Source organism: Vombatus ursinus, unplaced genomic scaffold (assembly GCF_900497805.2).
Source record: "Vombatus ursinus unplaced genomic scaffold, bare-nosed wombat genome assembly UNPS02014816.1, whole genome shotgun sequence".
NCBI classification, from domain to species: Eukaryota; Metazoa; Chordata; class Mammalia; order Diprotodontia; family Vombatidae; genus Vombatus; species Vombatus ursinus.
In genome coordinates, this window is record NW_020954594.1 from 24,710,135 (window position 1) to 24,722,265 (window position 12,131).

General features: G+C 36.8%; 1 protein-coding gene across 2 annotated transcripts in view; it reads right to left on the bottom strand.

Moving 5' to 3' along the window:
• The window catches only part of RAB3GAP1 (RAB3 GTPase activating protein catalytic subunit 1), a 102,323-nt gene that overhangs the window by 25,258 nt on the left and 64,934 nt on the right, over positions 1-12,131 (bottom strand). For both annotated transcript variants that reach the window (XM_027835611.1, XM_027835612.1), the window contains one exon: positions 245-337. In XM_027835611.1, the coding sequence (XP_027691412.1) occupies positions 245-337 (93 nt within the window). The remainder of the gene's footprint in view (positions 1-244; positions 338-12,131) is intronic.

The following is a 12,131-nucleotide window of genomic DNA, read 5'->3' on the forward strand; positions in this document are numbered from 1 at the left end:
TGTTCATGGGACTACTGTGGAAGACATTAAAAAAGGCTTTGCTAGAATTCAGGTATATTATATGTTGATGGCATTTCCTTTATCTTCTAGTACAATAATCCTGTCAAAATTGGTTGCTTTTATTTCACTGAAAAGTACTTTTCCAAATATGTTAAAAAGTAAATGAGATAAAAAGATGCTAAGATATCAAAATTTCTTAAAGAAATAAAAAAAGCTTGAATTTGACTAATTTAAAATTAGTTACCTCTCCCTTCTTCTTCAAATGTGGATCTTCCAAGAATTTCATCTGTTGATTCTTTTCGACGGCAAATTTTAAAGAATTCAGTAACAAAATCTCCTGAGAAGAAAAATTTGATTCATTTTAGAAAATTAATCAGAAGGAAACTTTACCAATTACAATGCTCAAAAATGCCAAAATGTACATTGGGAAACAACGGTAACAGATAATGTCTTTCTTCTCCACTGTAGCCGCCCTGGATCCCATCCCCAATCAAAGCAAAGGAACTTTCCCAACACACTGAAAGATGGAATTTGGCTGCTGCTCCATCCAAAATGGATACAGTCTTAAATGACTTCATCACTGAACTGCTTCCATCTCCAGCAACTGGAACAACAGCTTTTAATAAATCTCAATTGGACACATCTTAGGTGGGTTTTCTCCTTTTTCTTTCCCTAACATGGATGCTGATCTACTATATAATTATTCATTTAGAAAAATCTTTACTGCCAGATGAAGGAACTGGAACAATTAGAAAAAACTGATGTGTGTACACACACACACACACACACACACACACACACACACACCCCTCACATTTATTTTTTATTTTTAAAAAAAAATTTTGTTTTTAGTTTTCAGCATTCACTTTTATAAGATTTTGAGTTTTAAATTTTCTCCCCCTCCTCCCCCATCCCCAAGACAGCATGTAATTGATAGAGGCCATACATGTATAATCATATTAAACGTATTTCCACATTAGTCATGTTGTAAAGAAGAATTATTAGAACCAAAGAGAAAAACCACAAGAAAGAAAAAACAAAAAAAAGGAAAAATGGTATATTTCAATCTGCATTCCTACTCCACAGATCTTTCTCTGGATGTGGATAGCATTTTCCATCATGAGTCTTTCGGAATTGTCTTATATCACTGCATTGCTGAAAAGAGCTAACTCTATCAAAGCTGGTCATCACACAATGTTGCTATTACTGCGTTCAATATTTTCCTGGTTCTGCTCACTTCATTCAGCATCAATTCGTGCAGGTCTTTCCGGGTTTTTCTGAGGTCCACTTGTTCATCATTTCTTATGGAACAACAGTATTCCATTACATTCATATATCACATCTTGTTCAGTCATTCCTCAATTTATGGGCATCCCCTCAATTTCTAATTCTTGGCACCGCAGAAAGAGCTGATATAAGTATTTTTGTACGTATGGGTACTTTTCCCATTTTTATGATCTCTTTGGAATACAGATGTAGAAGTGGTACTGCTGAATCAAAGGGAATGCATAGTTTTATAGTACTTTGGGCATAGTTTCAAATTACTCTCCAGAATGGTTGGATCAGTTCACAACTCCAATAACAATGCAATTAGAGTTCTGTCATGTTAGCCAATCTGATAGGTGTGATGTGGTGCCTCAGAGTTGTTTTAATTTGTATTTCTCCAATCAATAATGATTTAGAGCATTTTTTCATGACTGTAGCTAATTTCTTCATCTGAAAACAGGCTGTTCATTATCTTTGATCATTTATCAATAGGGGAATGACTTGTATTCTTATAAATTTAATTCAATTCTCTCTATATTTTGGAAATATTCTCTATATATTTGGAAATTTATCAGAGACACTAGTTGTAAAAATTGTTTCCCAGTTTTCTACTTCCTTTCGAATCTTTTTTTTTTTTTTTTTAAGGCAATTGGGGTTAAGTGACTTGCCGGGGTCACACAGCTAGTGTCAAGTGTTTGGTCTAAGGCTGGATTTGAACTCAGGTCCTCCTGACTTCAGGGCTGGTGCTCTATCCACTGTGCCACCTAGCTGCCCCCTTCCCTGCTAATCTTGCTTGCATTGGCTTTGTTTCTGCAAAACCTTTTATATTTAATGCAATTAAAATGATCCATTTTGCATTTCATGATGTTCTCTAACTCTTGTTTGGTCATAAATTCTTCCCTTCTCCATAGATCTGAAAGGTAAACTACTCCTTGCTCCTCTAATTTGTTTGTAGTATTACTCTTTATGTCTAAATCATACACCCATTTTAACTTTATCTTTGTACTCAATGTAAGATGTTGATCTGTGCCTAGTTTCTGCCATACTATTTTCCAGTTTTTTCAGCAGTTTTTGTTAAATAGTGAGTTTTTATCCCACAAGCTAGAGTCTTTGGCTTTATCAAACAATAGATTACTATAGTCATTGACTACTGTTCCTTTTGTACAGTAGTCTTTTGACTTTTGTACCTAACCTATTCCACTGATCTACCAGTACCAAGTAGTTTTGATGATTACTGCTTTATAATACAATTTTACATCTGGTACAGCTAGGCCACCTTCCCTTATATTTCTTTTCATTAAGTCCCTTGATATTCTGGACCTTTTGTTCTTCCAGATGAATTTTATTATTTTTTCTAGTTCTATAAAATAACTTTTGGTAGTTTGATTGGTATGGCACTAAATAAGTACATTAATTTAGGTAGAATTGTCATTTTTATTACATTAGCTCACCCTACCCATGAACAGGCTGATGATTTTTCCAGTTATTTAGATCTGACTTTATTTGTGTGAAAAGTGTTTTGTAATTGTGTTCATATGGTTCCTGGGTTTGTCTTAGCAGGGAGATTCCCAAATATTTTATGTACTGTCTACCATTACTTTAAATGGAATTTCTTTCTCTATCTCTTGCTGTTATTAACAACTTTATTAACAACATATAGAAATCCCAATGATTTATGTAGGTGTATTTTATATCCTGCAACTTTGCTAAAGTTGTTAATTATTTCAAGCAGTTTTTTAGATGATTTTCTAGGATTCTCTAAGTATAGCATCATATCTGCAAAGAGTGATAGCTTTGTTTCTTCATTGTCTATTCTAATTCCATTAATTTCTTCTTCTTCTCTTATTACTAAGGCTAATATTTCTAATACAATATTGAATAGCAGTGGTGATAATGGACATCCTTGTTTCACCCCTGATCTTACTGGAAATGCTTCTAGCTTATCCCCATTACATACTATGCTTGCTTATTTCTCACATTTAAAAACTCTTAAAATTCACAGAAACTGCCTTCCTTCAAATTGCCCCAGTGAAGTGAGTAGCCCTAATTTGTGGCTCTGTGACTTTGGGCATATTGCTTGAGCAATCTGGACCTCAGTTTCTTCATCTCCAAAATAAGGAGGTTGGATGAGATGATTCCCAAAATCCCTTACAGATATAATTCTATAATCCTAGGCTCTGTCCTTTCCCCTAACACCCTAATTTTTATAGCTTTCTCTTTGGAATTAAATCTTCTAGGACAAAAGAGATTAGAGAGGTGAAATATTATAGGTATACTTCGATATCAAGAACATGAAATTTTTAAAGGCATTTATCCTTTAAAATTCTGATTCTAATAAATCATAACTGCTACTTTTTTAAATAAGTACCAGTTTTATATATGCAAAACACTCATTTTTAAAGGATAAAATGAAGGTGAATTCCACACAATGAGTATGTATGTGCCTCAGTTATACCATAACAAAATATACACATTCAAAGAGAGTATGGGTTAGAAGTGCAAAGGATGCAATTTTTAAGTCTATAAGCAAAATGAATTAAAATACTTTTTTTTTAAAAAAAATGGGTTTTGCACAAGAAAAGTGTCTTTATATGGTATAACTACCAATTCAATCAACAGTTACATCAAATATCTGTTTCTTCACCAAATCAATGTTTTCAGAACTATCAACTACAATAATGGTAATATTTTGAAATTAACTAGGTGAATAAGTAACTTGTCATTTAATCTAAGAACATTACTGTTAAATATTTATAAAGGAGGTACTTAGCACTACAGAGTAAAAAATGTTGCCATTTTTTCAGGAATTTTCATAATTTCACAAATTAAATTTTATAAAATTTGTTGGACATCTGTATTATTCATTGAATGAGTACAAATATAACTGGGGCATGATCCTTGACCTCAAGAAGTTTGCAATCAAGTAGTACACACATAAACACACATATATACATATAAACAAACAGGAGTAGGAAAGTACTTAGAGAGAGATAATACAAAATGCTAAGATAACTCGAAGAAAGAAGAAAGCAAACAAGAAAACATGGAGAATCAGAGCTAGAGCTTAAAAGAGGGGTAATAATAATAGCTAATATTCACATAGAACCTAAAGGTTTATAAAACACTCAATAAAAACATTTCTTGTTTGTAAACATATAAAACTATGGTGTATGAATATAATGCAATATTACTGTCCAACAAAAAATTATGAAACCGAGAAACTCAGAACCAGTAAAATATTATATAAAATATCAAAAATACAAATTAAAAAACACTGAAATAAAGCTGAAGGCTGAGTAATAGTATTGAACCATCGTGTCTCTGTGGAAGAGAAGAGGTAATGTCTCCTCTTCCTTTTAGGAGAGAGGCACAATGTTGCAGAGGCACAAAGGTGCAGAATGTTCCATAAATTGTCTTAAGTCATTACTATAACAGTTGTTTTGTTTAACTGTATTTCTTTGTATTAGCCCCACAAGGCTGGGCCTACTAGGTGTAGGTGGCATTACCTAAAAATAACATATCAAAAACCAAGGGGCATCATAAACTTTTTTTTTAAGGTGATGAAGGGAATTTAGGGATATCTCAAAGTCAGTCAGTCAATAAACAATTATTAAGCACTTACTATGTGCCAGGCACTATGCTAAGCACTAGGGATACAAAGAAAGTCAAAAGACAATCCCCTACCCTCAAGAAGTTCACAATCTAATGGGGGAGACAACAAACAAATATATACAAACTATATATAAAAGATAAACAGGAAATAACTAACAGAAGGAATGAGCTAGAATTAAGAGGGACTGGAAAAGGCTCCTTGGAGGAGGTGGGAATAAAACTAGGACATGCATGAGGCCAAAGAAGCCAGGAAGTAGAGATGAGAAGAGCAATGTAGGCATGAGAGACAGCCAGTGCAAATTCCCAGAGCGAGGAGACAGAACATCTTATTCATAGAACAGCAAGGAGGTCAGTGTCATTGGATCAAATAATACATGGCAGGAACGGGTGGCGGGGCGTGTAAGGGGAGGTGTAAAAGTGTAAGTAAATCGAAAAAGTGGAGAGTGGGGTTAAGTTAGGAAGGGCTTTGAGGGGGTGGAGCCAAGATGGCGGAGTGAAAGCAATGACTTGCTTGAGCTCTCCCCCAAACCCCTCCAAATACCTATAAAAAATGGCTCTAAACAAATTCTAAAGCAGCAGAACCCACAAAAAGACAGAGTGAAACAAATTTCCAGCCCAAGACAACCTGGATGGTTGATAAGAAAGGTATATCGCGCTGGGCTGGGAGAGGAGCACAGTTTGGTGTGGGCACGCAGGCCTCAGAGGACTGAATCACAGGCAGCTGTGGCAGATTCCAGACTTCTCAACCCATGAACGCCAAAGACAACTTAGAAAATCAGTGGGAAAAGTCTGTTTCTTCAGTGACAGAGAAGCTAGGTCTCAGCCGTAGTTCCCAAGCGCGGGGCAGTGGCTGCATCCAGAGCATCTGGCCCACAGACTGAGGCGGAATCGGGTGGCTGATCAGAAGGGGAATGCAGGGATCTCTTTGCCAGTGCTGAGGCAGGAATCTCTTCCATTGCCCGTGCTAGGATCTGGGTCACAGTTCAGAGGGGTGGTCCTGGGGCAAGGAGGAGCGCTGGTGTGGTGGAGCTTGTGGTGGAGCTGGTAGTGGCGGTAGAGAGGAAATCCTCACAGTTTCAAGACAGAAAAGAGTGCTTGTGGTCACTCACAGACCAGAACACAGGCCAGGAAAGGAGTAAACACCTCGCCCCTTATCATACCACCGTGGGAGAACTAAAAATTTACAGGTCCCTAGAAGTATCTCTGAAAACAGCTGTACAAACCCCCAAAGCTTGGGACAATACATTCTCCACACTGGAAGCAGACCTCTACCTTAATAAAGAGTTTATAACTCAAGTAATTGGCTGGGATCATGAGCAAACCTTGCAAGAAGTGTCAGACCATAGGATCTTTTTTTGGTAACAAAGAAGATCAAAACATACAACCAGAAGAAGACAACAAAGTCAAAGCTCCTACATCCAAAGCCTCTAAGAAAAATATGAATCAGTACCACGCCTTGGAAGAGCTCAAAAAGAATTCTGAGAAGCAAGTAAGAGAATTAGAGGAAAAACTGGCAAGAGAAATGAGAGTGATGTAAGAAAATCATGAAAAACAAGTCCAACAGCCTGCTAATGGAGACCCAAAAAAATACTGAAGAAAATAACACCTTAAAAAATATCCTAACCCAAATGGCAAAAGAGGTCCAAAAAGCCAATGAGGAGAACAATGCCCTAAAAAGCAAAACTGGACAAATGGAAAAGGAAGTCCAAAAGCTTACTGAAGCAAATACTTCCTTAAAAATTAGAATAGAGCAATTAGAAGCTAGTGACTTTATGAGAAATCAAGACACTGTAAAACAAATCCAAAAGAATGAAAAATTAGAAAACAATGTGAAATATCTCACTGGAAAAACAACTGACCTGGAAAACAGATCCAGGATAGAGGATTTAAAAATTATTGGACTATCTGAAAGCCATAATCAAAAAAAGAGCCTAGACATCATCTTTCAAGAAATTATCAAGGAAAACTGCCCTGATATTTTAGAACCAGAGGGCAAAATTGAAATTGAAAGAATTCACCGATCTCCTCCTGAAAGAGATCCCCAAAGGAAAACTCCTAGGAATATTGTAGCCAAATTCCAGAGTTCCCAGGTCAAGGAGAAAAGATTGCAAGTAGCCAGAAAGAAACAATTCAAGTATTGTGGAAACACAATCAGGATAACACAAGATTTAGCAGCTTCTACATTAAGGGTCCGGAGGGCATGGAATATAATGTTGCGGACGGCAAAGGAGACAGGATTACAACCCAGAATCACCTACCCAGCAAAACTAAGTATAATCCTTCAGGGGAAAAAATGGTTATTCAGTGAAATAGAGGACTTTCAAGCATTCTTGATGAAAAGACCAGAGCTGAATAGAAACTAAGTATAATCCTTCAGGGGAAAAAATGGTCATTCAGTGATATAGGGGACTTTCAAGCATTCTTGATGAAAAGACCAGAGCTGAATAGAAAATTTGACTTTCAAATACAAGACTTAAGAGAAACATGAAGAGGTAAACAGGAAAGAGAAATCATAAGAGACTTATTAAGGCTGAATTGTTTACATTCCTGCATGGAAAGATGGTATTTACAACTCATGAGTCCTTTGTCAGTATTAGGGTAGTTGGAGGGGAAAAAATTATATGTATATAGATATAAATATAGATAGATAGAAGGCACAGGGTGAGTTGAAGATGAGGGGGTCTTATCTGGAGAAAAAAATTAAGGGGTGAGAGACGATTATACTAGGAGAAGGAGAAAGGGAGAGGTAGAAAGGGGTAAATTATCTCACAAAAAACAGAAAAGGCTCTTACAGTGGAAGGGAAACAGAGGAAGGTAAGAGGGAATGAGTGAATCTTATTCTCATAGGATTTGGCTTAAGGAGGGAATAACATACACATTCAATTGGGTATGGAAATCTGTCTTACCCTACAGGAAAATAGGGAGATAAGGGGACAAGAGAGCAGGGGAATAATAAGAGAGGAGGGCAGACTGGGAAAGGGGATAATCAGAAGCAAACACTTCTGAGGAGGGACAGGGTCAAAAGAAAAAACAGAGTAAGTGGGAGGGGGTGGGATAGGATTAAGGGAAATAGAGTTAGTTTTTCACAACATGACTACTATGAAAGTGTTTTGCATAACTGCACTTGTATAACATATATTGAGTTGCTTGCCTTTTCAGTGAGAGTGGGTGGGGATGGAAGGGAGAAAATTTGGAACCCAAAGTTTTAAAAACACAGGTTTAAAAAAAAATGTTTTCACATGCAACTGGGAAATAAGAAATACAGGAAATAGGGAACAGAAATCTATCCTGCCCTACAGGAAAATAGAAGGGGAAGGGGATAAGAGAAGCGAGGGGAGAGATAGAAGGGAAGGCAGACTAGGGGAAGGGATATTCAGAGTGCAAGCCATCTTGGGGTGGGGGGAGGGGTGAGATGGGGTGAAAATTTAGAACTCAAAATCTTGTGAAAGTAAATGTTGAAAATTAAAAATAAATAAATTTTAAAAAAAGTTATGAAGGGCTTTGGACAACAAAGAGAATTTTATATTTAAACAGGAGGTGATAGGGAACCACAGGAGTCTACTGAATAGGAGGGTGACATGGTCAGATCTACACTTTAGGAATGGGCCTAAATGCAGCCAGCACTGGAAAGGCAGGCCAGGAAGGCTGTGTCTTCCATAAGGAGCCAGAGGTCTCAGTAAGAGCCAGAAGATGGAAAGAATAGGAAAGGAAAAGATTTATGATGAAAGCCAAGTTTATTGCCCATACCAAAAAGAAACACTAAAGAAAACAGCTAGCATTTATATGGGGCAGTGAGGTAGCACAGTGGATACAGCAATGGACTAGGAATCAAGAAGACTCATCTTCATGAATTCAAATCTGGCCTCAGACACTTACTAGATGTGTCACTTAACCCTGTTTGCCTCAGTTCTTCATCCATAAAATGAACAGAAGAAGGAAATGGCAAACTACTCCAGTATATTTACCAAAAAAATCCTAAATGGGGTCACACAGAGTTGTACACGATTGAACAAAACATTTATGTAGCACTTTAAGGTTTGCATATTTCATAAATATTCTATCATTTTATCCTCAGAATAACCCGGGCAGATAAGTGCTATTGTTAACCATTTTACACACAAATAAACTGAAGCTGAAGGTAAGTGACTTGCCCAGGGTCACAAAGCTTTTAATTGTCTGAGGTAGGATTTGAACTCACACCTTCTCAACTCCAAGTCCAGTGCTCTATGAACTGCACCACCTAGCTTTCTTAAAAGAAGAAAAACAGTTAACATCAGTCCAAATAAAAAAGAAGAATGCTGATAAAGTAAGAAACAACTACAGAATTACTCATTTCAAGAAGCATTTATTAAATCTCTATCTGTATACAAATAAATAAATACATATATACAGATATACACACATACAAAATAAGTACAAAACTACCAGGGAAGAAAGAAAGCTAATTAGAGCAAAGGTTTTACACACACACACACACACACACACACTACATAGGTCTTAACAGTGCAATGATTTAAGAATGCAAATAGTGTCCACATTGTTTTTTTCAATAAATATTCCCCATTCATTCCAATAACAATAATACCAATATCAGTCCTAATCCCATTAAGGCAATGCAGAGAAATACTTTTTTTTTTTGGTAGCAAGATGATGCAGTGTATTTTCATCATTTTTCTTTGACAATGTGGTTCGGTCCCTGAGTTTCAATTTTGTCTAACACCACTACAGAGCAATACAAAATGTTTTCACATGCAACTGGGAAATAAGAAATACAGGAAATGGGGAACAGAAATCTATCCTGCCCTATACGAAAATAGAAGGGGAAGGGGATAAGAGAAGGGGGGAGGGAGAGAAGGGAGGGCAGACTAGGGGAAGGGATATTCAGAATGCATGCCATGTTAGGGTGGGGGCAGGGGTGAGATGGGGTGAAAATTTAGAACTTAAAATCTTATGTAATGTTGAAAATTTAAAAGAAATAATAAATACTGGGGGGAAAGTGGTATATCATAACATATTCTTTTTTTAAAATTAATTTGTCCTTCCCACCACCCTCTAGTTTCCCTGGATAAACCTCCCCCCAAAAAACAAAACAAAAAATCCAAACCCCCAAACCCAATAAAACCAAAAAAAGAAGCCCCTGATACATAGCTGCATAGTGTAGCAAATTCCCACAGTATTTTTTTCCATACTTCTAAGTTTATGAGTTATATATTTCATCTTCATACTTTTGGACACCTGGTTTATCATTGCATTTATAAGAGTTTTTCAGTCTTTCAGAGTTTCTTTTCTGATGGGGTGGTGGGACCTGGACCCCAAAAGGTAAAGACCCCTAATCTCAGTAGGACCCTGTGAGAAAATTCTGTTACAACACAGAACAGAGTTGACCCTGTAATTCCTCAGATAAAAACTAACAGTGCAGACATGGGGTGCCTGCCCAAGGACTCTGTCTCTGGCAACCCTTCTATCTTGTCCCTTCAACAGAGGTATCTCTGCTGACTCCCTGAGTTTTCCCACATATTCCAGTAGCACAGCACCTGGACTTCTTACTGTTCCCTTAAATACTGACCACTCTCTAATCCCTGCCATATGCCCCACCCTCCATCACCTAAGTAGCATACTTGGCATTCTTTTCCCTGTCCCCGTTTCATATAAGCATTAGCATCACCCCCATTAAGTTGCAAGTTTCCTTGGGCTTCTATTGGCATCACAATAAACTTTGCCATTTGACTGGAGGACAGTGTGAGTGTGTGAATTCATTCCAGGTGATGCTGCCCTGTACCGTGACATTTTAGGAGTCCCAGAACCCCTAAACCATGTAAGCACCCCCTAAACTACATCGTTTTCCCTGTAATGTTAACCTTATATAAACTATTCTCCTACTCTTCCTAGTTTCATCATTTATAACACAATATTATATGCCACAGTTTGTTTAGCCAATCTCCAATAGGATATCTTTTTAGTTTACAATTTTTGGATACCACGAAAAAATACCTATTATATTTTTAAACATAGACGTCTTTAAACTTTCAAGGACATAGTTCCAAATTACTTTCCAGAATTGCTGGACTAACTCACAGCTCTGACAACTGTATTAGTATATTTATTTTCTACCATTCCCTCCAACATTTATTATCTTCCTCTTCTGTCATCTTTGCCAATCTGATACATATAAGGTAAAAACTTTAAAGTTGCTTTAATTTTAATTCTTTAGTTATTAGTAATTTGCAGCATTTTGTTGTTAATAGCTTGGATTTCTTCTTTTAAAAACTGTCTGTTCATATCCTTTGACCATTTATTTATTTGGGAATAGTTGAGCAAGGGTTCTTAACCTGCGATCTGTGAACTTGTTTTTGTCTAATATTTTGATAACTATATTTCAGTATAATTGGTTTTCTTTATAAACCTATGTGGTCTCTTATAGGAGGTGGTACTTGAGCAGATCTCTGAAGAGACAGAAGTTTCAACAGGCAGAGATGAAATGGTTTGATTCCAGGGGGTTAGATAAGGGCATGGTCTATAACAATAATTTGCTTTTGTTTTGGTGGAGAATAAATATAAAGAACAGACAAAGCCTTTATCTAACATAAATGCCTTACTTTATAGTCAGAATGCAGCCCAAGAAAATTTCAGGGAAGCCAAAAGTAATATTTCAATAAGGGAAAATTATTTGTTTATCACACACACACACACACACATATTAGTGCCCCCATCTGTGCTATCTCCTCAAATTCTACTATAGTTTGAGTCTCCCAGGGGACAAATACAAATACTCTCACAGATTTAAAAGGTATGTTATGGTATATACCTATAGCACATGTATCATAAAACTATAGTTCACACATCTCCACTGGTGAGCTTACCTTTAAAAGTTGGTCAATGGACAAAATTAGCTCAAAAGCATTTACTAACATGGCAGAGTGAGAATGGTAGCTATAAAATATTATATTCACCAACCTTGCCACACACTTTCCCACAAATACACACATTACACATGGGAAGAGTGAACCTAAACTTAAGAGTAAAATGGTAGTGAAGCACACGTGTAAGGAACACATGTGGCCAAGGCAACTCATTTCTGGTTCTACAGATGCTTCTTTTCTCATGGAGTCTTCATGTTGTTCCCTCTTGGACACTGGAGCTCTGCTGGTAGGTCACACAACTGGGCAGACTAAGATAAGTCTGTTCCTGAGTCAGTTTCTCTTCACAATTCTTCACAACTTTTCTTTTGAATCCTTGGTCAGTTCTCTTCTCTA